The following is a 26,267-nucleotide window of genomic DNA, read 5'->3' as shown; positions in this document are numbered from 1 at the left end:
AGGTTTTCTGGGAAAGTGATGATTTGCCGCCAAGCGATATGTACCAGGTGGTCATGTGCTACTTACGTTAAAGTCGTCAGGTAAAGCACACCTGGATGATTTAGACCGAAGCCGAATGGGGAAGGGAACTCCAGCAAGGAGCTGTGTAGTAAGTGCACACACAAAAGACACTAACAGTCAAAGACGCTGTTTCCTCTGAGCCTGGGAGCTCTCAGGGCACCGCTGGAGCTGGTAGAGTGAATGCGGCCTGCAAGCTCTTCATTGTTCTGTCGGTGGAGTGCACTTGATAACAAAAACATTCTCAGTGTGCTTTTCACACCAGGGCGAGGAAGGGGAGGAGAGCAGGTGGCAGGTGGACCCTGTGCGGTTCCCGCCTCCCCACCGGCCACAGCTCCCAGGGGCCGATGCAGACATGCGCTTGCCTACTGATCACAGGCCTGCAGATTTATAACCGTTGGTTTTCTCTCCCGATTTATCAAAAATAGGTCTATTAGTTAACCTACACCATTTACTGAGCACCTACTCTGGGTAAGACACATTTTAGGGGCTAAATAAATATGAAACCCTGATTTCAAGAAGCGTAGGGATAAATGGCAATAAGGGAAGTGCAGTAAAAGATGACAGGACCTCGTCTTGATTGCAGAGAGAGAATCCCCTGAGACGGGATCTCCCGGCAAACGGGGAAAGCTGGCAGGCCGGGACCTGGGCAGCCAGGGGACGGGGCGGGGCGTCGGGTGTCGTCACGGGGTGGGCGGGGCAGCGAGCGATGGGGCGCGCGGCCGTGGTGCGCCCCGGGAGGCCGCGCACTCCCAGGCCAGGGCGCACAGCCGACGCGCTCTGAGCCTCGCAGCCCCTCTCTGGGGAGCGCGCGGTCTCACGCGATGTCTCTGCTGAGGAGTCGGAGAGGAGACTGAGACCTGAGAACCCGCCTGACCTCGTGCGGCTGGAAGGCGGCGGGTTTGGTTACAAGGAAGAATGGAGGAGCCGTGTTCCCAAAGCCCTGGAGAGGTCACGGCTGGAGGTCGTGCCACCAAACGGGGAAGCTGCCCGGCTCCTGTAATGGCCCCTGAGTGGGAGCAGGGGGAGCTTCCGGGTCCGGGGGAGATTCCCCCCGGGCGGCTCAAGGCCACTCCTTCTACGGGTAGCAGCCTTCCCGATGCGCAGGTCGGGTGAGCCTCAGTTTCCCCGTGTGGAAACTAGGAATAGCAATGCCCAGCTCGCAGAATGCCGGAACCTCGAGTCAAAGGCTTAGCACGGTGCTTGGGGCGCGTGGTGGGGGCGGGGAGACAGTGTCCCTGATCTTCTCAGAACAGGGTAATTTATGGTGTTTAACTTGAGGATAAGTCAGATCTACCATAAAATCATCACAATCCCCGAGTTACCACATTGAAGGCTGATAGATTTAAGCTCCTTGATCTGATGCACAGTTGTCAAGCTAAAGTCATGAGCTGGTTCTAGTTGGCAATGAAGAAAATAATAGGGTATTTAATGGGGAAAAAAATCCAACCTTTAGAGTGGTGGAAGTGGGAACTTTGAGGAACAGCCTTTAAACGCATAGTTCCCATTCTTAAAACACAGAAAGGAACTGCGTGTTTTGTAAAAGGGAGACAGTAGGGCACCAGGATTTGAAATTTAGTGATTTTCTTACCTTAGCAGTTAGTTATGAGAAAGAAGGAATGGTGAGTGAAATTATATTAACACAGATTAATTAAAAACAGTAAATCTGGGATTTCCAAGACCTTCATAGACTATTTAGTCGGAGGCCCCTAAACATAAGGATTTGACCCAGGCAAATGCATTCTGTATTTCTTTTCAATCACAATTTGCACCTCACAGCCGGATTCCCCCATATCTCTATAGGCAAAGTCACAACTTTGAAAAAGTCCAGTTGTGGAGAATTAAATTAGAGCAGGAAGCGTTCAGACTCCAAGCCTTCCCTCGGGGAGCAGAAAAGCACAGGCCTAAGGCATTTGCAGTCACTCCGTGGCTGTCCCTGGAGCACTGGCCGCGGGTGATGCTAATCCAGCCTCTCCATCATTTGTCCTCACGTCCCAGCAGGGCCTGCAGACAGGACCTGGGCGGGCCCTAGATGCTCCAGGGAGGGCTCAGCAGAAGCAGCAGGTGTAGCAGTAGCAGAGGCCACGTCTCGGCTAGGCCAACCAAGGCCGTCTGCACGGGCTCAGGGGATGCCCCATGGCAAGAGAGCCGTGGCGTCCAGGGAACGATGGGCCAGCAGCAGAGGTCAGCGGCCAGCATTCTCCCAGTGACGGTCCAGCTGCTGCAGGCTCATCCGCCGTGGTCAGGGCAGCACCAGCCACTTGACCAACTGACCCAGACGCAGTTGACGTTACTCAGGCTCAATACGATCGCCTTCTGGTGTGAGACTGCTCTACCATGTGCAGTTCTTCACACCTCAGTTTTCTATTTTTCCTAAACTGAGAGCTATTTGCAACAAACTTGCTCTCAGAAGTATTTTGTGGGCTTGAGGCATCAATGCTTTAAACTGGGCATCTAAAGAGGCTTTAAAGAAAGGAAGTTTATGCAGAATCAAATGTGGGGATGTTGAGGAAAATGAGTGAAAAGTCTGTTTTATGAAATATTTTTAAAGAAATGCAGTTCTATTTTAGATACATACACTCAAGTCTGCGTTAGAAAGTTAGGAGGTGTTGGTTATTTATGCATAAATTTATCTTTACACAATGTATTTGAGTGCTACCAAATTTTAAAGTATATATAAACTGTTCTGATCTATTTTAAGCATCTCTTTTCCCAATAATCTCATTGATGCTACTAATTTTCACTACGTTGAAGAATGGAATTGCTGCTATAAAGCAAGGTTTTCCTGTTTTAATTAGCAGAAATTTCAATTGAGTGGCTTCCAAATTATTTGGGGATATTTATAATCTCTTAATTGCGGGTTCCTATTTTACTTTGCCCACTTTAAAAATATACAAACCTGCCCAGTTCAGATCCGCAGTAGGTGACACTAAAGGCTGTGCTCATTCAAACTACTTTGAGAAATTATCATCATTTACAAAAACTGTTTTCTGCAGTACTTGGCTAACATAGGACTGAAAAATTAAATAAACGTGGCCTGGGTCTGACCTCTTAAGAACTGAAATGAGTTTTCTTTCTTCTTATCTTCAAACCTCAACACAACTCTGGTTTTGGAAATGGAATTGGAGCTGAGAAAAATTGGGGTGGCATGGAACCAGAGACCCCAAAGTTACTTTAAATAGTTCTTAACATGCAGGGGTGTTACAGCCATCTGCTTTCTCCCTATGTTGACCCCACGTGCTGGGACCAGCCAGGCCCTTGAGCGAAGACTCTCTCGTCTTCTAATGCTCACAGAGAAGATCCTGCCACCTGGGATCGGTCAGGCTTGTCTCCAGAAAGGCCTGCCCTCCTTGGGAATCCCATTAGCTATCTTATTCGTCTCCTAATTCATTATTTGTCTCCCCCAACTAGACTGTAACCTCAGCATCCCAAAAGAGTCCCTGGCACATAGTAAGTGCTCAGTAAATAATTGTCGAAAGAATGAATGTGGGAAATCTAGAGTTAAATATATTCCTGGAGTTAGAGATTTTGAGGCGCAAAATACTGTCCAAGATGACCATTTGCCCAATTAACTTTCCATGCCTGCTCTTGAGAGCCAGCTGTCGGGACTGCTTTGTGGCTGCCGCTGATGTTTATTGGGTGCCTCCGAGAGCGGCCAGACAGTAAGGCTAATCAGCACTTCATCCTGACGGCAGCCCTGCTGACGGATACTATCGAAATCCCAGATTGTTTTATGAAAGTGATAGGTTAGCAATTTATCTGTTCCATTTCTGACAGAACTTGGAAACGGCTCCATTTTCTTTTTTTACTGAAAGAGTTCTAACCGTCTAAGTATTTTCCTTTGTGCTTGAGGGTGGCCAGCTCTCATTTGCAGTGCCTTTTCTCTACCAGCCGATCTTTTGCCAGAGTGGCGCGATACGAAAAATGAGCGTGTGTCTTTGTGAGGCGCTGGCCCTGCTCTTACTGCCACCATTTTTCTCTGTCACATGCTTGTAGGGACCCACCGCCTTCCTCCAAGATTGGCAGGCGTTTTTCTTAGGGTTCCAGAGGGCCCTTCAGATGTGTGTCCAGCCATTACCTGGAAGAAAGGTTGTTTTTCTCCTCTCCTGCAGTACGATGTACATCCTTTCCATTTGTGAATGCCTTCTCCTTGGCCCCATGCCCAAAAGCCATTTCTTTACCGTTTGTCCTTGCAGACCCTGGAGAACTGAAATTTCTCTTATTTGCACTTTCTTTGGCTCATCCGCTGCTCTGCCATTTGTTTGCAGTGGGAAGTCGGCAAAAGGGAGAGCCTTCGGGGAGGGTGGCCGGCAAAGAGAAGTGTGTCTACTTCTTCTGGCAAGGCCGGCACTCGACGGTGAGTGAGAAGGGGACGTCAGCTCTGATGACGGTGGAGCTGGATGAAGAGAGGGGTGCCCAGGTAAGCCCCAGGGGAGAGCTGCCTACTGGGATGCCAGAGAACCAGGGGCCGCCCTCTCGCTCCCCCCAGGGACCGTGGGATGCGCCACCTGCTCCCTACCGACCCGACTCCAGTGAACAAAGCATTTTTAGCCCTGATCTGGCTTCTCCAGATATCAGTCTGTGCAGACTTCATCTGCCACTGCTCCACCAGGAGGACCCCAAGTTGTAATACAATTGTAAGCAAAATGTCCTGTCTGTACATAGTAAGTCCACAAAACAAGGACAAATGGCCAACAAGTGTGTTTTTAAGTTTCCACTTATTAGCTAAAAATAAAAGAATTTTTAACAAAAAGATGCCACTTTCCACTTCTAAAATCGATAAGAGATTTTAAAAAGAGTCAATCCAGTGTTGACAAGGATGCAATAGGGTGGTGTCCTCGTATGTCCTGGAGAAGCGTCACTGCTACAGCCTTGCTGAAAAGCAGTTTCGGCTCAAGAATCTTAAGATGCTTATAAACTTCAGTTATTCCACTTACATAAATCTATCCTAAGGAAATATCAGAGATTATTGTAAAAATTGAGTACTCTTACATAGTCAGTGTTCCTCGCAGCAGCCCGAGGGATTTTTCTACAACAGAATCAGACTGTGTCACTGCTTTAGTCCCCATCACGCTTAGATGACGATCTGCACGGCCCCCAGCAGTCGCCAGCACCTGCGTGGTCGGCCCTGCTCACCTCTCCGCCTCCTCCTGCGCCCTGCGCCTGCCCCAGCTGCTCCGGCCACTCTGCTCGCCCGTCCTGCCTCAGACACAGCTCTTCCCACCTGCCTCAGGGCCTTGGCACAGCTTCCCGACATCCACCCGCAGCCCTCAACCTCATACGAGGCTGGCTTCTCCTCAAATGCTGCTGCCCGCCTGTCCCCACATCTCTCCCATCTCCCCAGCACTCTGGTCCCTTTGCTGGGCTTTGTGGTCACAGCACCAGCCACCCCATCAAACCCCGTGGCTGCTTCGTGTGCTCGATCATTGTGTGCCTTCCGCCACAAGCATGACGGGGCAGCGTCTGTCTTGTCCCACTCCCCATTTGAACCCAAGAGCCTGCATCAGACCTGACATGTCCTCTTGTTTAAAAAACATTTCTTTTTAACGTCTGGGTTAACTCTATCTCAGGTCCTATTATTACCAGTAATTAAGAGTTGACTTTGGGGTTTTGCAGAACATGACAGCATGTTCAAATATTTTTACCTTCTTGGATGATGGTTACCAACAGCCTTAGGGAAGAGAACAGAGGAATTTTCTCCAGAAATAGATCAACCCTCACTAAGCCTTCCAAAACCCTAAGAGCCAATCATTTTCCCTAAAAAAAATTCTAATGCATATTTTCTGCCATAAAATATATTTAAAAAACAGTTGTTAGCAGCAGTTGCATTTTAGTTTATTTCTAATAGTGGGTGATTTCAACTACCCATTTCTTTTTGTTTGGTTGGTTGGTTGGGTTTTTTTTTTGGTAAAAGCTATTTTGTCTCTCTTTGGAAGAGCATGAATGAATATGTTTTAATCATGCCTTCAAAATCATCCTGAGAGTTTTGAGCTTTATTCCCTCTAATTTGAGCATTTTGTTTTTTTTTAATCCAACAGACAGAAAATCATTTTAGATGTATAAAACACTGCCACAAAATGGAACTTGCTTGTGAGAAATGGGGCCTGAGATTGATAAGGCAGCTCCTAGGAGGAGCGGCTTCCTGTCGTTTAGTGCTCCCACACTGCCAGGCTCGATGAACAGTTTCCTCTTTAAGGGAGACTTTGTCTTGCCAAAGCGAGAGTGAGGTGACTCACCCTAGCATTATCTACCGTGCCACTAGCTCCTGGGAGGCTGTGTGTGACAGCTCAACCCTCCTTAAGGAGGCTCTCAGAGTGGATGCAAAAGATACATTTTTTCCCCAACATTGCTACATCAGTGATTAGTCATTTCCATTGTCTAGGGGTGTGGTTCGTTAAAAATGTGCTCCAATAACTGATGGTACACTGACACCGTGGAATGCCGTTAAAATACCTACATCCATGTTTTAAAAGAAGATATGATGACATAGAAAAACATTAAGTGAGGGAAAAATCAGGGTATTAAAGCAACATAAAACAACAATCCTATTTTCATTAGAAAAATTGTATACTTGAAAAATACTTTGAAAAGAGGTCTATGCACTTGAATTGTAATAGTTGTCTTTAGATAATAGTGTTATCATTGGCTGTTGTTTGTACGTCTTGATATTTTTCAGATTTTCTCTACCAGGCCTCAGTTTTTATGATTTTGAACACCCAAGAATGTTACTGTTTTTGACTGTGATTGTGTCTCCAGGTGCAGGTTCTCCAGGGGAAAGAGCCCCCGTGTTTTCTGCAGTGTTTCCAAGGAGGAATGGTGGTGCACGCAGGGAGACGGGAAGAGGACGAAGAAAACGCACAGAGTAAATCACTTTTACTGTTGGAATTAGATTTTTTTCCTCTCTCCCATAAGATATTTTTATAGCCAAGGGGGCTTAAAGAAAGTCTTTCTTCCTATCGCTGTAGCTTTCCCTCTGAAAGCCTCCTGATGTTTGCCTTATAAATCAGCTTTATGAGGAGCTCGTTACCCCCCCCCCCCCCTTGGAGCTCATTGCAGGATCCAGCTCTGCTTGCAGGAGCCTAGATGATTACTTCACGTTAAACCTCACTTGGATCTCATGAGATTTTTGTTGACCGGCATCCAAAAAATAAACTCCTAACTTTAGAGCCTTTTAGAAAACGCCTGTTACATGACTTAACTAGGTATTTTATAGATTTTTGTAAAAATGGGTTTTCTGCACCCTGAACTTTTGGCAGGGTGCTTCTCACTCCGAAAGGATTTGCTTTCTGGAACTTCTGCCCGGCCGGCCTGGGCTCGGCGCTGTGTCGTTCCATCCGTGGAACAGGACGCGGCTGCCCGCCGAGGCCGCCGGAGCAGGGATCTGTCTGGAATGGCGGGTTTCCTAACGCCGTGCCGCTCGCGCCCCCTGCAGGTGAGTGGCGGCTGTACTGCGTCCGAGGAGAAGTTCCCATGGAGGGGAATTTGCTGGAAGTTGCATGTCACTGTAGTAGCCTGAGGTCCAGGACGTCCATGGTCGTTCTCAACGTGAATAAAGCCCTCATCTACCTGTGGCACGGCTGCAAAGCACAAGCCCACACGAAGGAGGTGGGCAGGACTGCCGCAAATAAAATAAAGGAGCAGTGAGTATCATGTTCCTAAATCATAGGCTCCACCCCAAGGGGTTTCCTGGGGGGACCCAGGGAATTATGCAAGGCCCAAGCAAGCAAATTAAGGCTAAACGGATTTCCAGGAGTCCCAGGGGAACCCCGCCACCACCACCACCACCACCATGTGCTTAAAGTGACTTCAGCAAACGATGTTAATACACATTGTTAGCCAACTCAGGCATTCCAAATAGAGATAACACACATATGAGCCCGAACCTCCAGATTCGAGGCCTTCCCCCACTTTCTGAGGATTGACCTGCTCACAGGGGAAACACTAGAAGACAGCCTGGAGGTCGAAGGAAATGACCCCAGCCAGTACTTTATCTTCTGTCTTTATGGCGTAGTTCAGTTTTGAATTATAAAGCTTGGGATCCTTTGATATTTAAAGAGCAAATTTCAAATATCTTTTAGGGATTCAGAGCTTTGACAGAGTAGTAAAGTGTTAACCACTTAGCCAAACAAGAGTTGGTGAAGTTGCCACCTGTGTCACCCCAGAAGATGGACCCTTTTTAGGGGATAGCCGTATTTCCCCGTGAAGGCAGCCCCCTGGCCTGGGGTTATTGTACTTCTGGGTTGGTCCTCAGGCACAGGGCACAGGGCACCGGGGTTGGTGGTCCGCCCAGAGGCTGCCCTTCCTCTGGGCAGACCACCCAGACTTCCTCTAGGCAGGCACCCCGTCAGCCACTTGACAGATAAAGCACACAGTGACACAGCAGCAAGTGAAACTGAAGCTGAGAGGAATTAGGCAAAGCCCAGTGGCCCAGCGGTGAGCTGTTACAGCCTTGTGGCCTCTCTAGAAGTGGCAAAGGAGGCTCTGCCCTGCCCAGAAGCCCAGGCAAAGTGGGGATCACAGGAGTCAGGGCTCCCCTTGCTGTTCCAGAGGTGTCAGCTGGTCCCCGTCCTGAGGCCTGGGGGACCTGGTAGCCTCCCCACAGTGCACCAGGAAAGTGCAATTTAGTAAAAGCTTTCTCTGGGAGCCAAAGCAGTGCAGCCTGGGTGCGCTTCCCCATGGTTGCTGCAAAGCCTGGTCCTGCATGGAGAGGACCACGAGGAGAACGGGGGCCATGGAGCTTCCACCAGGCGCGGATCCCAGGCACAGGGTTTGACCTCATTACGGCCTTCTCTGAGCCAGGCATGCGGTAGCTGCTGGGAGGACAGTCAGCAAAGTGCATGGGGGGACTCAAAGGTGCCTGGTGATTTTTCACCGGACCCCTGAGGTGGGGAAAAACCAGTATCTCACTCACTCACTTGCTCACTCATTCATCCACCCAATATTTATGGGCACCTGCTTTGGACCAAGCACAGGGTTACGGACCACGGACTTAGCAGTGAGCAAACCCAGGTCTCTGTCCTCGTGAGGCTTACATTCTAGCCACAGAGAAGGACAAGCAACTGTAAATGTGTATGGTTATGTATAAAACTAGAGATTACATATTACGTACAATTGGACGTTCCTCCCCAGGAACAAAGCCAGCCGCAGCCCCTGCCCCACGCACACACCCTCCCACCAGAGAGCACTTCCTCATCCAGTCGTAAGAGTTGCTCTTAGTTAGGGAGAGAAAGGAGAGACTGGGGTGCTGATGCAGCTGTCGTCTCGAATCCCTCTCAGGGCTGTGACTGCGATTGGCCTTTCTCCCTGCAGATGCCCCCTGGAAGCAGGACTGCACAGTAGCAGCAAGGTTACCATACACGAGTGCGAGGAGGGGTCCGAGCCCCTGGGCTTCTGGGACGCCCTGGGGAGGCGAGACAGGAAGGCCTACGACTGCATGCTTCAAGGTGATAAAACACGCCGCACCTCTGTCGCCTTCTCAGAGACCCACCCACTGATTTATTCCTTCAGTATTTATTGACCACATACTTCATACAGCTCACGATGAATTAAACCTGGCCCACTGTCCAATATGGAGGCTAAGTAATATATATGATTAATCATGTGAAATTTAAAAAATTGTTATATGTCATTAAAGAGGCACTGGTGAGGGAGGCTGAGAGTTAAAAAGAAAAAGCTTCCTTCCACCAGGAAAATCCATGTGGAAGAGATGGTATTTCCATGTTGTCTTGGAGGATGGTACAATTGGAAGAGAAGATTCCAGGACACCAGATGAGCAAGGACACAGTTTGATGCTGGCTTTTTTTAAAATACAGATTAACATAAGAAGAAAAGCTAATATTTATGAAGCCGTGATGATGAGCTGGGCACTGTGGAAGCACCTTACGCATATTAACCCATTTAATTCACACAAACCAGCGCTTAAGGATTTTTACAAATGAGGAAACTGAGGCACAGAGAACCTACCGACTTGCCCAAAGTTGGACAGCAATGGAGAGGACCCAAAACTACTCCATTCCACAGCCTCTTGCTTTTTGTAAACTATTATAGCTTTTTAAACATAATACATATTCATGATAGAAAATGTTTGAAAGCACAAACAAGTTAAAAAAGAAATCAGTCACTTTAATCACTCCCTTCAGAGGTAACTGGAATTAACATTTTTCCATGGCATAGGTACATCTCTATTTTTAAAAATAAAATCTGGATCATATTACACCGTTTTGTAACCTGCTTTTCCCCTTTAATTTATTATGAGCATTTTCCCAAGTTGTTATGTTGACTTGTAATGGCTGCAGGGTATATGACTGAGTATATGCTACTCTCCACTTACCCAGTCCACTGTGGTTGGAGACTTGAGTGGTTTCCAGTTTTTCTCTATTATGAAATCATGCAGTTTAAATTTAAAATAACTATCTGCATTCATTCTTAATTAAGGTAAATTCCTAGATATGGAATTGCTGAGCTAAAGCTCTAAAGTTTTAAAAATCTAGGGACCAAGCATCCCCAGAACATTTGCACCAGATTTCACTCTTGCCAGCAATACACTGGCTTAATCATAAACTCGGCACACCACCCTTATCCTCTTTGCCAAATTGAGGGGGATAACTGACATCTGAGCATTGTTGAATTTTAAAATTAGGATTACTGTTAAACCCACACACACATATTTTAGTCATTTGTATTTCTACTTCAGTTAATGTTTTATTTGTGCCTTTTACACATCCTTACTGAGGTATGCATCGTTTCCTTGCTATATTCCTTCTTGTATTAAAGATATTAACAAGTTGCTCTATAGTATAACTATTTCCCATTTGGCCACTTGCCTTTTCATTTTGTTCGATTTTTTTGCTACAGTGTAATATTTTATTTTTACATAGTCAGTGTTTAAGCCCCTTCCCTTTTAATTGCTTCTTTTACTATTATGATTATCCCAGATACATCCGGCCTACTCTCCTCCAATTCTTTAATTATTTCATGTTTTACATTAATTCTTCACTCTATCTGCAGTGTACTTTGATGGACATTTTGTCTTTAGCTTTGTTCTCTTTTCTTTCAAAGATCCGGGGAACTTTAACTTCACACCCCGCCTGTTCATCCTCAGCAGTTCCTCCGGAGATTTCTCAGCCACGGAGTTCATGTATCCTGCCCGGGACCCCTCCGTAGTGAACTCTATGCCCTTCCTGCAGGAAGACCTGTACAGCGCACCTCAGCCAGGTGAGGCGGCCGGAGGGGCCACGCAGGCTGAGCAGCAGGAAGCACCCCTTCCAGAAGCCTTTGCATCTGACTTTTGCGTTTATGAAGCAGATTCTGTTTGCCACAACACTTCTTATATTGTCACTTTTAATCCGCATACCTGCCCCAAAAGGCAAGTGGCACCCACATACTGTAGTCAGAGAAGCCGAGGCTCAGCTACTTCACCTGCCCAAAGGTGTCAGCGGGTGTGTTGAGCAGGTGCCAGAAGGCGGGAACAGCCCAGGTGTCCCTTATCGGGTGAATGACGGATAAGCAAATTGTGGTCTAGCCATACAGTGGGACATCCGTCAGCCATAAAAAGGGACGAGGCGCTGAAACACACCACATAAGGGATAAACCTCAAAATCGTGATGCCGAGTGAAAGGGGCCAGGCGCAAAGGCCACCAGCTGCCTGATTCCATTTAAATGAAATGTCTGCAGTAGGTAGATCTGTGTGCCGGGAAGCAGACTGGTGTTGCTGGGGGCTGAGAGAGGCAGACTGGACTCGTATCACCAGGAGCTTGTGGGGCATTTTAAATATGCCCTTCGGCAGGGACCGCACTGACCCCCACAGCGGCCCATATGTCCTCTCATCCCCCCATCTCCCCCTGGGCATCTCGGGAAGGGCCCCCACAGGCCTACAGGTGAGCAAGGCAAAGGGGAAAGGAGAAGCAAACAGGGCCAGACTGCTGACGCCCCATCTCTGTCCACAGGCGTCTTTCGAAGGACTGAGGTGTCACGGGGGCCCCTGAATTTAATGACCAAAGGGATTTTCCCTCCTGAGGACTTTAGGGGAGAGAAGGAGGGGGAGTGTGGCTGGGAAATGCCAGGGGAAGGGCCCCGACCGTCTGTCTGTCCTCACCCCCGCAGCACTCTTCCTGGTGGACAACCACCACGAGGTCTACCTCTGGCAAGGCTGGTGGCCGATGGAGAGCAAGATCGCCGGCTCCGCCCGCATCCGCTGGGCCTCGGACCGCAAGCGTGCTATGGAAACGGTGCTGCAGTACTGCAGGGGTGAGCCGGGCCCCCCGGAGGGCGCGGGGATCCCCCGGTCAGGAGGCTGGGGAGCGGGCACACCCAGCAGCGAAGGCTCCCCAACGGTTCCCTGGGCGGTGGTCGGAATCCCAGCCCAGCCTTCTGGGCCCCTTCCTTCCTGCGTGGGTCGCCAGCATTGGCAAAACTGTTCGAGGTTATTCATTTTTGAGATTGGCGGCTGCTTGGCTGCCAGCATGGATAAGAATTCGTATTTCACATTTATGGTATGGGGCCATCCAACTTGTTACCCCAGGGTTAAGGTCTGCATGGTGGAATCCCTGAACTAGTTAAAAACCCTTTTGCTCTCTGGATTACTGCTGTGGGGGACACCATCCACAGGCAGTGCACGCTGTCCTAGCAGAGAATCGCCCAAAACCTGGCTGCAAAGCCCACGAGAACCTTTTTATTGTTTATTGTTATTTTTAGTATTATCTCTGCAAAGGAAGATCCGTAGTAAATTCACAGCTTCTTACTATACTGTCCATCGGAAATCTGTAGTCTTTTCGGATAAAATGAAGGTGTCTGTAATTAATTTACCTGAATTTTGGGGTTTCACTCATTCTTTTTCTATCACTGAGGATGTACAATAGACTCTCTTCTCAAAGAGCTCTTTAGTAATAAATAGTGGACCTACCTCATGCTGTCATGAGGCCGTCTGCTCTGTACTGAACTGGGCCCTGCCTTCCGGAAGCCACAGTATTCCCAGGTGGATTCAGGGGGAAGGAAATGGCCCACTCAGAAGCCACAGAGAGGCCCTCCTCCTTTGCAGGGATCCAGCACATTTTGTTAGGGTCAGGTTAAGTGTCACCGTTACAGACACGTATAAAATGAACATGCTTTATAAGCATCATCCAGCTGCTGTGATCAGCTCCTCGTAACCTCCCTCTTACGCATGAAGTGAACAGTTCCAAACCTGGGAAGGCAGATAGAAACAGCGTCCTTGGGCCCAGGCTGCCTCCCCTGACATTGGCATTCTGTGGAATTACAGGGAAAAACCTCAAGAAGCCGCCCCCCAAGTCCTACCTTATCCATGCGGGGCTGGAGCCACTGACCTTCACCAACATGTTCCCCAGCTGGGAGCACAGGGAGGACATTGCGGAAATCACGGAGATGGTGAGCGCCTTCCCTTCCCGAGCCGCGGGCCGCGGCTGACTTGACCTGGAGATAAGCATCCAGCTGCATTTTCCCAAAGCGAAAAATTTTTCTCCTTTTACAACGTGTTAGCAAGTGCACGTAGGATTAGCGTAGGAAGAGGAAATGCCTAAGGGGAAAACAATTGAACTGTTTTGGTAATTTTCTACATATGATGTTCAAATTTAAAAATTTTAAAGGAACGGCAGATTTCGTGACTTTAAAGAAGTATATATATATATCTGTATTCTGTTAGCTGGAAACCTGTCACTGCAGATTACTTGCTTCTCCAGGTCCCTGTAAGACCTCAGAAAGGCCTCCTTTTGACCCACTAACTTTGCATGGAGGGGACACAAAATAAATTTAATGAATTAATGTGTTCACATAACTAAATGAATGAATGTATGGTGAATCACTCAGATGATCTCATTAACATTTCTTTTGTGAAACCACCTGCTAAAACCACATGAGACATTTGTCATAATCTCTATTGACCAAAATGTGTGATTAACCAGAATCTTATGGAAAACAGGAAGCTTACCACAGTGTATTAGTCAGGGCTCTCTAGGGAAACAACTGACAGGAGATAAATTATATATAAAAGAATTGTCTCACACAACTGCATGGATGGGCAAATCCAGATTCTGCAGGGCAGGCCGCAAGTGGGAACTCCAGTGAAGGTTTTCAATGAATTCCTCCCCAGGAGCAGCTGGCTGGCTGAAGTAGAGATGGAAATTGTCCCTCCTGACTACTGAAGTCATCACTTCTCTCTTAAGGCCTTCAGCTGATGGGATGAGTCTCCTCAGTTGATTATAGATGAAATCAGCCAGCAATGCAGTCAACTTACTCATGATCTAAATCCAGGAAATACCCTCACAGTAACCATCAGACCAAACAACTGGACCATAACCTGGCCAAGCTGACACCTGAACTTAACCATCATACACAGCTATTTAGAATTTCTTAATTTATGAGTTATTAACATTAGCAATAGCAATTCCAAGGGTTTGGGGACTGGAAAGGGTGTGGGTTTGCTTGGTTTGGGTTTTGTTGCTGTGTAGGAGTGCTGTTTCTCTGGAGGAAAATGAGATGAGGATATTTAAAGGAGGTCTGAATAATTTTCAACAAAAATGAAGTTCTGTGCTGCATATCAGTGGACAGAGCCTGTTTTGTAGTGTTCACACTGTGCTGCTGACCCTAACCCAGAACTCTTTACCCAGGCCTATTCGATCTACCCAGGGAAGGGGCTCATCAAAAGGCCTAATCTTTGACATAGTCAGAGGGAGAAGGTTCTATTCACCTTAAATTTGTGACCAACGAAATCTAAAAGCTGTAGGGATCACACGCACTGTTGCTGCCCCACTCGGTCTGAATTCAGGGGTATAAATCGCATCCTTTTTCTGAATTCACTGCGGATAAGTTGGGGGGCGCGGTGGGCTGTATAACATCCTGTGTCTTCAGCCGGTGGGCAGTTTGGCTTCCAGGCCAACAAATCATAATAGTAATTCACATTTACCGAAAACCTGCACCAGGCCTGGCACTGCTCCAAGCACATTACATTAATTTCCTCATTTAATTTTCACAACAGTCCTTTACGATTCATTGTCTTCTTAGCCCCATTTTACCGCTGAAGGGACTGAGGCCCAGAGACCCAGAGTTGCTCGCTCCGATTTTCCCGGTAGTAAGGGGAAGAGCCAGGGTCAAATGCTGGCTGCACCATGCCAAACCCTTGTCCCCAGTCTGCCCCAGGTCCTGCTGGAACGCGCAGCAGCTCCCCCCAGCACCCAGAGGGGAGCATCCCCAGATGAATGCAGGAAGACAGTTACTCAGAATGGCCTGTCCAGATTCAATGAGCACCATGATTAATGAAGAGATGAAAGAAAAAGCTTGATGCAGCCCCAGCATGTCCTGGATGCATGCTCTTACTTCCTTCTTCTACTGTGGGTTAAGATCTGGGGCGGGGGTGGAGGGAGGCATGATTTCTTCTGAGCTTAATTATTTTAGAAATACTTTCAAAACAAATTCCTTTCTTTGGATGCTTCTGGTGTTTAGACTTCAAACTAAATAATCTCATGCTATAACCGACACATGATGGTCACTAAACCTTTTTCCGAGGCAGCCCTGAGAACGAGATTTATTTTTAGCTTTGCAGTGGGGCGAGAAAACGTTTAGAAATTGGGAGGACTGTGGGACTTGGGGCAACTCACATTTCAGAGCCTCCGTCTCCTCCTCGGTGAAATGCAGCAAATGGCCCTGCCCCTCTACCGTGCTGGGATGGGACAGGGTTATCCGTCTGCAAGCACTTTATCCCGCCTGCCCGGCTGTGGGACCCGGTGAGCTCCTCTCTACCCTCCTCCTCTCTAGGATACAGAAGTTTCTAACCAGATCACCCTCGTGGAGGACGTCCTGGCCAGGCTCTGCAAGACCATCTACCCACTGGCTGACCTCCTGGCCCGGCCACTCCCCGAAGGCGTCGACCCTCTAAAGCTTGAAATTTACCTGACCGATGAAGACTTTGAGGTAAGTGTTTTGGGGAGTTGGGGGGTCGATACAGGAGCTACTGAGGAGCGTGCTCAGGCTGTGCATCCGAGTGCTCACCCCGTGGGGTATCGTGTTCCTCTGCCTTCAGTTTGCACTAGACATGACCAGAGCAGAGTACAGCGCCCTGCCCTCCTGGAAGCAGGTAAACCTGAAGAAAGCCAAAGGTCTGTTCTGAGCACCACACCTGTTGCCGGGAGAGAGAGCAGGCGGGACCCCTGCCGTCACCTCCAGTACCGTTGGACCAGGAAAATGGCATTTTTTTTTTTTTTGGACTGGTATTTTTAAAAAATATATTTTTTAATCAGAGTTTTCAGAACCTGACGTTATTAGCTCTACCCACCTGTCCTGGAGTTGTGCATTTTGTAAATGTTTCAGAGAACTCTTTGGAAACGCTCTCCGCCACCCAGCAGGTGATGTTAATAAAAGTCTCTTTGATGTGCACTTCAGCCGGGGGTGCTCGGCAGCAGCTGCAGTCCTGCCCTCTTATCCCAGCCAGGCGTTGCCTATTTTTTTTTGAAGCAGTTCTCTTTATAAAGTGTTATTTTCATAGTTTGTGGATTCTAAAATATATATATATTTATATAAACACCATATAAATCGCGTACATATTTAACAAAGCAATATGTATTCATTCACTTTTCAGATCTCTTTGGTGTCAAAATCATATTAAAAAGTAGATGGAGTTGCTTCTATTGAATTAGCTCTCCCACCAATGCGTATCTTTACACACGTTCAGAAACATTACCTTCAGCATTAAGCCTGACTTGTTCTGAGTACTGCCGCAGGTGCTAAAATGAACAAAGAATCTGTACGTAATGGCATGGAATCTTTAAGAATCTATGCGAATCCACCTTTCTACCTTAATATCTCCCAAAAAAAAAATGTATAGTGCCTTGTTTTTATGTACAGTTTATATACAGAAAAGTTTGGTCTGCATTTTTGATGATGGTTTGGAACATTATCTACGATTTTACTCTAAAATAGTAGAAATAAAGACATCTCAATTTCTAATACCTGTTGTAAACATGAAACACGTCTCTTTGGAATATCGGACTCCAAAATAAAAGCTTCAGAATAAACACAAAATTAATTGATTGCTTTACCTTGAATTCCAAGTATGTTCCTTTCTGAAAAACATCTTTTGTGAAGGCTTATCTAGAGCCAATATTTCACTATTAAAGATTAACTGCTGTAACTTTGGTTTTCATTTAGGGAACGATTTTATACAAGGTAATAAGTTTATATAGATACTGATCCATAAAATTAGTTCAACAAGTACTGTATTGAAGACGTATTTTTGCAAACCATCATTCATTCAACGGAAGCTCTTTACACTACAACTGTCATAACTACCTCTGAAAGCCAGGGTCTCAGTGCCTTTTTTCTTTAATTGAATATATAAGGTATTTGGAAAACGTAAAAATGAGTCAGAAAACTCTTCACAAGCTCATTTATCCTTAAAATCTCAAATCCATGGTTTTGAACATATTCTGTAGTCCTGCTATGAGTTGTTACCAACCCCTCCCCCACTGTTTTGGTCTTGGTTTAGCCTCTAGAATCCCAGCACATCTGCCTGAAGCCTCCTGACTTAGTTGTGTGCTCCCCTCCTGGGCTGCCCCCGAGGGCCCGTGACCTGCTCTGGTCCACCAGACTGAGAGCGGACAGTCGCTGGACTCTCCGGCCTCGGTTTCCTCTTTTGGGAAAAGGAGACGACAGTAGCCATCCTGCCTATGAGAAAGGGTCCCTGGCAAGGATCAAGGGGAAGCTGTTTGGAAATTATCACGTGCTCAAGCCATGCTGGTGATCATAGTATCCTTACCATAGCCGAGATATGAACGCATGAGAGTTGAAGTCAAGGAATGTAGTCAGGTACCTAGAAACTGTAGATAAGACAAAATCAAGTAGAACTCTCCAAAGAAACAAATGCAGAAGCAAAAGGTGAGAGGGCTTGGAGTGTATGTTCCATAATCGGTGTAAAGAGAGGAGCAGGGAAATGGTCAGCATCCATACGAGGAGTGGGAAAGCAGCAAAATCAGAAAATGAGACACAGCTGCCTACATCTGCGGGAAGTTAAAATCATCAAATACACTTAGAGAAATCACCTGTATCCTTATGTATAAGTCAAGGTACTTAAGTTGTTAGAGTAACTTCCAGTAAAAAGTTGGCTTTAGTTCGATTAGATAGTTGTCATTAGCAGAATTCATTATTACAGGGTTATCCCCAAGTAAGTGCTTTAAAATAGTCTGTCTCCACTAGCAATAAACATTGCTCCCCATTTCGTGCTGCCAGTCTGCTTCCCACCACATTTCTTTGTAAATAGGGCACCCCAGTCTTGTATTTTACTTAGATCTTTTCTTATATGATTTTTCTGAAACTTTTCCTTCCATAACTACAACTCCCTACCCTTACATACTGAGAAAGGTCCTAGCCTAAAAACCTGAACTGGTAATTAGGTTGTATGCATGTGTTCCGGTTTGCTAATGCTGCCATTATGCAAAATACCAGAAATGGATTGGGTTTTATAAAGGGTGTTTATTTGGTTAGAAAGTTACAGTCTTAAGGCCATAAAGTGTCCAAGGTAAGGCATTAACAAGAGGGTACCTTCCCAGAAGGGCCATTGGCGTCCAGAAAACCCCTGTTAGCTTGAAAGGCACGTGGCTGGCATCGGCTTGCTCGCAGGTTGCGTTTCAAAATGGGATTCTCCAAATGTTGCTCTTGAGGCGTTTTGTCCTCTCTTAGCTGCAGATCTTCCAAAATGTCACTCTCAGTTGCTCTGAGGTCCCTCTGTTTGTGAGCTCTTTATATAGGACTCCAGCAAACCAATCAAGAGCCACCCTGAATGGGCGGGGCCACATTTCCATAGAAAAATTCAATCAAGAGGTCACACCCTAATCGAAGGTGCCACTCACAGTTGGGTAGGTCACATCTCCATGGAAACAACTTAATCCAATATTCCAACTTAATCAACACTAATACATGTGCTCCCACAAGATTGCATTGAAAAACATGGAATTTGAGGGGACATAATACATCCAAACCAGCATAGCATGTTTCAGGCCTTTCCCCAAAGCTTCGGTTGTCTCCATGAGTCAATAATCATCAGAGGCAGATGGAGCAGCAACAAATACTCAAATCTGGATACAATACTTGCATTGCATCATCCATAAGAGGTCTGCTGTCTTAGCCAAGTCTCTTAAGCTTTTTGTGCCTTGCCTTTTACCTATACCATGCCAATCTATCTCAGATTTGGATGAACTCTATGAATACAAGTAAGTTCCTGAGGAGTGAAACAATTCTCTATTTGATCCTTTTGGGATTCTCCAAGTTAGAGTAAGAGAAAGCCTGCCCAGGAGCCCACTCCCTTCGCTCCTTATTTTAAAATATCTGCCCTGCCCTTAGACCTTGCGTTTTTGCAAAGGGAGATGTATTCCAGAAACAGTCTTGAGAATTCATTTTGGTTCCTAAGGGTGGGTTGTTTTCTGTTTAGTCTTGGTTTTTCTGATTATAAAAGTAGCACTGAGGTCCACCAGAGACTTGTGTAAGTATATTTGTGGCAGCTTTGTCCATAATAGCCTAAACCCAGAAACACACACAGCCGTCCAGAGGGGAACGGATGAACAAACCATGGTGCAGCCACAGCGGGTGCTCATCGGCAGCTTACGGAACACGGAGGCCTAAACTCAGCAGCACCGCTCGGTGAGAGAAGTCAGATAGAAAAGACTGCCTGGGGTTTGATTCTGTTTATATGAAACTTCCAGAAAAGGCAACTCTATACAGACAGAGGCAGTTTGGTACTGGGCTAGGGATGGGAGTGGGGGTGATAAAGGGGCATGAGGGGACTTTGGGAGGTGCTGCAATGTTCCAAAATTCAGTGAGTGATGGCTGCACAACTCTATAAATGCACTGAAGCTGACTAACATGGCTTATTTTATTGTATTTATATTACACCTTAAGAAAGCTGTTTACTAACATTTGATCCATGTGAAAAATGCAAACATTGCAAGGACATATAATTGAGAAATTGAAAATCATAGATAATCCCATGTCCCAAATACAAGTACTTCAATAATTTGATTTACATTCTTCCAGATTTTTCTTTACATCTACTGACATAGATGGGTATGCTCATATTTATTAAAGAAAAAAAAATTGCATCTTCCCTTGTGTCCATGTGTCTTCCATTTTCTCCTCCATCTGCATCCTTCAGTGGCGTGGCTACTCCCCTCCAAGGATCTCAAGCTTCCTGAAGGAAGCCGTCCCATTTTTTAAATCAGGAATCACAAAGAGCTAACATAAGGCATCATTGGAACACTCAGGGTAGAATGTGGCTCCATGAGGATTCTTTGGGAGGCAAGATTAACAGACGGGCATCCCTCATTTCTAATAAAGGACTGACCCTCTACTGAGCTTGCTGAGATTGAAAAGGAAATTACAGGGGATGAAATGGATGCAAGCTACAGTCATGGAAGGCACAGAGCAAAACGACTTAGCTCTAGCATTCCTTCACAGTCTTATCAAAGTTGCGGAGAGTTCTGGAAGCTTTCCCACAAGTTCAAACCAATGCTGGTGGCAGGCACATTGCCTGCACAGTGTGTTTCTAGCACCATGTGCAAACACACCAGACCTGCTATTACCGGCACTGGCCTGGATTCACCCGTGCACACCTGGTATGATGAGTGGCTGCAAAGTGCAAGGCTCAATGGAGAATGCAAATGTAGGGTGTAGCTAGGTGCTGAGCCCCACAGAGCCGGTATTTCCGGGGAGCACTGAATGATAAGAAATTCCCTGAGAAGTACAGATAAAGCTGCAATGGGAGTCCTACCTGCCTGGAGGGAGGAAGGGGGAAGGAAGGGGGGCTGCTGCATGGAGGAAGCCCAGGAAGAGGCCTGAAAGGATGGGGAGAACTCTCACTGCAGCTGAATGTCAACCCTTCCAGACTGGTCTTTCTAGGGAGATGCTTCTGAAACCTCCAACCAACAATATACTACGTGGAAAATGCTAGAGTAGGGCTTCCACAAAATAGTTCCATTTTTTGCAGATACCCAATGACGATTCGAGAAGACAAGATATTATTCTTTTGCACTGAAAATATTAAATGTTTCTGAATCTTGCACTACTCTTGCTGTTTTCAATATTAAAGTACTTTCAGTCCTTTAAAAAAAAAAGAACTTTGCATGATCCTGTGAGATAGATTGGGCATGGTATAGGTAAAAGGCCAAGGCACAAAAAGCTTAAGTGACTTGGCTAAGACAGCAGACCTCTTATGGATGACACAATCCAAGGATTGTCTCCAGATCTGAGTATTTGTTGCTGCTCCATCTGCCTCTGATGATTATTGACTCATGGAGACAACCGAAGGCCTATTATCATGCTGCATTGAGGAGGGTCTTAGGAAAGGAAGGAGAAGAAACTGTGTTTCCCACCTGCTGAGCCCTGATACTAGTGCTTTCTCTGCATGATTTTGTCAAATCCCAACAAATACCCCGTGAGGTCCTTGTTATCCTCATTTTATAGATGCACATCACTGAAGTTAAGTAACTTCCCAACCTCCCACTGCTAGGAAAAGGTAGAGGTGGAATTTGATTTTGCTTCTGACTTCTGTATCCTGCTGTCTCTGCACAGCTCCTTCCCCCGGAGTCTAAGTAGACCGTTGGCCATGCAATCACAGCCTGCCCCAGCCAGATAGTTTCTATGGCCCCTCCTAGGTAGGAATTCTGGAACTTCCACTGGAATAAGTAAGACCTCATTCCCACTAGCCCATCAACCAAGTCTTTAGTCTCTTCATTCATGCTACTTTTAATCCGGGTAAGATGGTGGCTCTGGATATGCAAATGATTCTTTGACAGATTTATATTACTTTTGAAATAACATGCGCCTACATTCCTCCAGCTGGTGAAGCCGGGGCTCCCAGCTGAGAAGACCACAGAAGGAAATACGGGGGTTCTTGAAGACAGAAGTTGGCATTTGGCTGCGGGCTGGTGGTGCCGAGGGGAGGGCTGCAGGGCCAGCAGGTGGCACATCTGTCATCGGCAGAAGCCACGGCATCACCTCCAGAGCCCCTCCCGGCCTCTGACCTGAGTCCTGACCTCAGCAGGAGCCGGCAGTTCCTGGGCAATGGAGCAGGATGAGACCTAGTCACTGACCCCATCTCCACACGTTAACTTATTTCCAGCACAGAGGATTCGAACTCTGTGATGGGGTCGACCCTGGGAGAGTCTGTCCCCACTGGAGGCTCCAGGGAATGTTCCTGGAAGCAAAGCCACTGGCCGGCATTGCGTGTGGCAGCAGTGACAAACTGCACAATTAAATGAAACCTCCCGAGGATTGGGGTCCAGCGGGCCACAGGGCATCTTGCTATAAGGATCCCAACTACCATACACTTTCTTTGTTGTGTTTTGGCTTCTTCAAAAGTCTTTCCTTAGCCAGCTTTGCCGTCTATAGAATGACGGTGAGTCAATTAGTTAATGTCAGGAAAGTGCTCTGCTGATGAAAAGTGCCAAACCTATTTCTCAAATATTTAATTAGCCACACTTGAGATGATCCACACGCATCTATGCAACTTGCTGAATAACCAAGCTGAGAAAACGGCATGATCAGGAACTCATTTTAAATTCAGTTTTCCTAGATGGTGAACGTGTCAGGACCGAGAGTTCTTGTGTCATCGTTCCAACTTCTGCCTCGTTTCCCAGGGTCTCCGGGGACCGTGACTGCCCCTGCCCCGTCCCCTACCTCATGCCCGGCCTCGGAGCAGACTGGGTACCACAGCCCAGCGGCCGCGTCCAGGGGAAAGGGACTCAGGCAGGGCCATGGGGCAAAGCTGGTGTTGGGGGGCCTCGCCGTCCCCTGCGGCCCCCCCATCCTGGCAGGACACATGCGTTTCTTCATGTTCTGCTCCTTTCCCACCTGGCAGGGGGCTCAGCGAGGAGAAATCAAGTCACATGGGAGACAGTGGCTCCAAGCAGCTGAGACATCAGGGTGTGCAGTCCACAATGTCACCCCATTTATCACCAGCTCAGGGTCCCACCCGATCAAAACCACAGTGTCAGGCTTGTGTACTCAACCTCTGAGAGCAAAATGCTTTCTCATTCACTAATTCATCCTGCAAATATTTATTGAGCACCTGCCGTCGGTCTAAATGCTATGCTAGGATGTGGCCCTTTTGGCAGTCCCTTCTGACAAAGCACAATTTTCAAAGTAAAAACAAAACTGTCTTCCCTCTTAAAATGTGGGATGTGAGGAGAGCATCATTCTCCTCTCAAAGCCAAGGAGGCTGAGTCCTACTTAGCTCCTTAACACCCTGTAGGTCCTCAGTAAATATCTGGATGAGCCCATAAAATAATTAATTGACTTCATGGCTCCTGAGCCCTTGCCAACTCATGTACTCTTTTGCTAACACCCGTCTTACACCGTGACACCCAGATCTGTCCAACAAGGGGGCAGGGAAACTATCGATCTGTGATATGAGCCTCTGAACCCATAAATGCAATCCAAAGGGATTGCATCTTCATTCAAACCTCCGATAGCATTGCTTCCTGTTATTTTTGAGGCCAGATTCAACTCTGAGTGTCCTTCCTGCCTGCAGCTACTGGGCAGTCAGAGTGAGAACAAGGGTCTGTTTCAACCCCATGTGTGCAAGTGGGGACACTTAGAGGAAGAGGAAATTAAGCCAAGATTGAAACTCCTTGGGTGGCGAGTGGGTGGAGTGGGGGGACTCACTGGGATTTAGCTGATAATCCAAATATCCACTAAGTGTTGGCTCCTTCCTTTCTTACCATCCAAGATGTGTCCAACGATTTCTTGTGCACCTACCATGTGCATTGTGCTAGTCTGTGCACCAAGTCAGAACAACCCACGCTCAGAGGTGCTTACAGTCCACCTGCACAGCTCCCCATGGGCACCAGGGGGCAGACGAGGTATGCTTTAGGGGTTTGGGAGAGGCTGACTGCATCTGAAAAGATTTTTCAGGAATGACGTTTATGTCCCAAATTCAGATGTGCAAGAAATGACACCCTTCTTGCTTTTGTTCCAAAATCAAGTAAAATCCTACTCCAACTTTCATCCGCTGGCTAGGCTGGTGGGAAACCCAAGCTCAGTCCAGTGGAGACCCTCGTCGTGCACAGAACAGAAACTTTGGAGAGTGCCCTTCCCTCTCTGCTCCTCTTGAGTCACTCCGAGATGCAGCTTGTCCTTACCTACTCGGGCTCTTGAAGGACAGACGGAATCAGGGACCAGGGGGTGGGTGACAGAGCTTGTCGCTGCTCTCTGCATCCCCATTCCCTCTCCTTCCCTGGTGCTGGCTACCCCCATATCCCAGCCTCCCTTGCAGGAGGGCGGGGTCATGTGACCACATTCGGCCAATGGAAGTGGAGAGAAGTAACACATTTCCCTTCCAGGTCTGGCCCCTAAATACCTGCTGCAAATGCCCATAGCCTCTCTCCTCACACTGGCCGGCCAGATGCAGGGGATGGGAGGACTTGAGCTTCTAGGGTACAGTGGAGACAAAGAAGCCCAAGTTCCTGAATGCAGTGCAGAACACTTCTCCTCTACACCAGTTCCGGTTTGCTAATGCTGCCATTCCACAAAACACCAGAAATGGATTGGCTTTTATAAAGGGGGTTTATTTGGTTGCAAAGTCACAGTCTGAAGGCCTAATTAGGGCATAACCACGAGTATACCGTCACTGGACAAAGCCATTGGTGTCCAGAAAACCTCTGTTAGCTGGGAAGGCACATGGCTAGTGTTTGCTTGCTCCCAGGTAGCGTTTCAAAATGTCATTCTCCAAAGTGTCAGCGTCAGCTTCCAATGGCCATCTTCAAAATGTCTCTCTAGGCTGCTCTGAGCTCCTTTTGTTTGTCAGCTCTTTTATAGGGCTCCAGTGATTTAATTCAGACCCACCCTGAAAGGGTGGGGTAACACCTCCATGGAAATTATCCAAACATCTTGCCCACAGTTGACTGAGTCACATCTCCATGGAAACACCCAATCAATAGGTTCCAACCTAATCAACACTAACACATCTGCCCCCACAAGATTTCACTAAAGAACATGGCATTTTGGGGGACATAATACATCCAAACTGGCACAACACCCATCTTCAAGCAAACCGCACTGTACCATGACAGGCATGAGAAGTACTTTATTCTGTTAAGCCACTGAGATTTGGGGTTATTTATTACAGGAGTCAGCTCACTCTAATACAGAGGGTGAGGAAGGGGAAGAGGATGTGTAGTGCCAGCGAGGAGAATATCAGAAAACAAGGAAACACCCTCCTCCCCGAGCACTAAGACTAGGGGATGTGGGGGGCAAAACAGAATGACCCCAAGAGTGGAGGATGAGGAGCTCTCTCTCAGACCCGATAAAATCTTTCCTGTGTTTCTACTGATCCTTGGCTGCAAGCTCATCCACACACCTGGGTCTGGAAGACAGGGAATGGGCTCTCTTTTAGCTACAAGTTGTTTCTAACACTGCCAATTCTTGTTTTTGTTTTTTTGTTTTTTGGGTTTTTTTTTTTTTCTTGGCAGCATTTGTGTGAGAGTAGCCTTGTGTACTGTTTTTATAAGATTAATTTGTTGTTTGTGCAATATAACCTTATTAATAAAACTCCATGAACTCTGGGCCCCAATCACTAGTACTGTAAATCAAACAGAATTGCAACCCTGGAGAGTTAGAAGCCCTAAAGCAGGCTTGTTAGATGATGGTCTGGTATTGGGCATGGAATAATCTTTGTGCCTTATTTCCAAGCTTTGGATAATTAATACTTTCTCAGAGAGCTTCCATACAAATGGGACATAGATATAAGAAAATAGGCAATTAAAATATCATGTGACACAGGGTGACAGAGTAATTGTGAAAACCCTGTGGATCGCACTCACTTTATCCAGTGTATGGATGGATGAGTAGAAAAATGGGGACAAAAACTAAATGAAAAATAGGGTGGGATGGGGGGAATGATTTGGGTGTTCTTTTTTTATTTTTAGTTTTTATTCTGATTCTGATTCTTTCTGGTGTAAGAAAAATGTTCAAAAATAGATTGGGGTGATGAATGCACAACCATAGTATGGTACTGTGAATAGTTGATTGTACATCATGGATGACTGTATGGTATGTGAATATATCTCAATAAAACTGAATTTAAAAAAATATCATGTGACAAATGTGACAACAGAGGTCAGCATGGGATACTGTGGGAATCCATAAGAAGGGCACTAACTCGGACTTGGGAGTGGGGACACAAGTGGCTTCCCATAGGAAATGACATTTCACCTAAATCC

At 46.8% G+C, this 26,267-nt stretch overlaps 1 protein-coding gene across 5 annotated transcripts in view; it reads left to right on the top strand.

The window, feature by feature from the left end:
- The window catches only part of SVIL (supervillin), a 225,636-nt gene extending 208,554 nt beyond the window's left edge, over positions 1 to 17,082 (top strand). For all 5 annotated transcript variants that reach the window (XM_037837957.1, XM_037837956.1, XM_037837958.1 and 2 more), the window contains 9 exons: positions 4,326 to 4,477; positions 6,814 to 6,919; positions 7,490 to 7,697; positions 9,367 to 9,500; positions 11,116 to 11,271; positions 12,160 to 12,303; positions 13,313 to 13,437; positions 15,820 to 15,975; positions 16,085 to 17,082. In XM_037837957.1, coding sequence (XP_037693885.1) covers positions 4,326 to 4,477; positions 6,814 to 6,919; positions 7,490 to 7,697; positions 9,367 to 9,500; positions 11,116 to 11,271; positions 12,160 to 12,303; positions 13,313 to 13,437; positions 15,820 to 15,975; positions 16,085 to 16,171 — 1,268 coding nt within the window. In that variant the 3' untranslated portion in view covers positions 16,172 to 17,082. The remainder of the gene's footprint in view (positions 1 to 4,325; positions 4,478 to 6,813; positions 6,920 to 7,489; positions 7,698 to 9,366; positions 9,501 to 11,115; positions 11,272 to 12,159; positions 12,304 to 13,312; positions 13,438 to 15,819; positions 15,976 to 16,084) is intronic.
- Positions 17,083 to 26,267: the final 9,185 nt, after the last annotated feature.

The sequence above is a fragment of the Choloepus didactylus genome, chromosome 5, assembly GCF_015220235.1.
Source record: "Choloepus didactylus isolate mChoDid1 chromosome 5, mChoDid1.pri, whole genome shotgun sequence".
Classification (NCBI taxonomy): Eukaryota; Metazoa; Chordata; class Mammalia; order Pilosa; family Megalonychidae; genus Choloepus; species Choloepus didactylus.
Note: the sequence above shows the minus strand (reverse complement) of the source record. Positions and strands in the feature narration are given on the sequence as shown.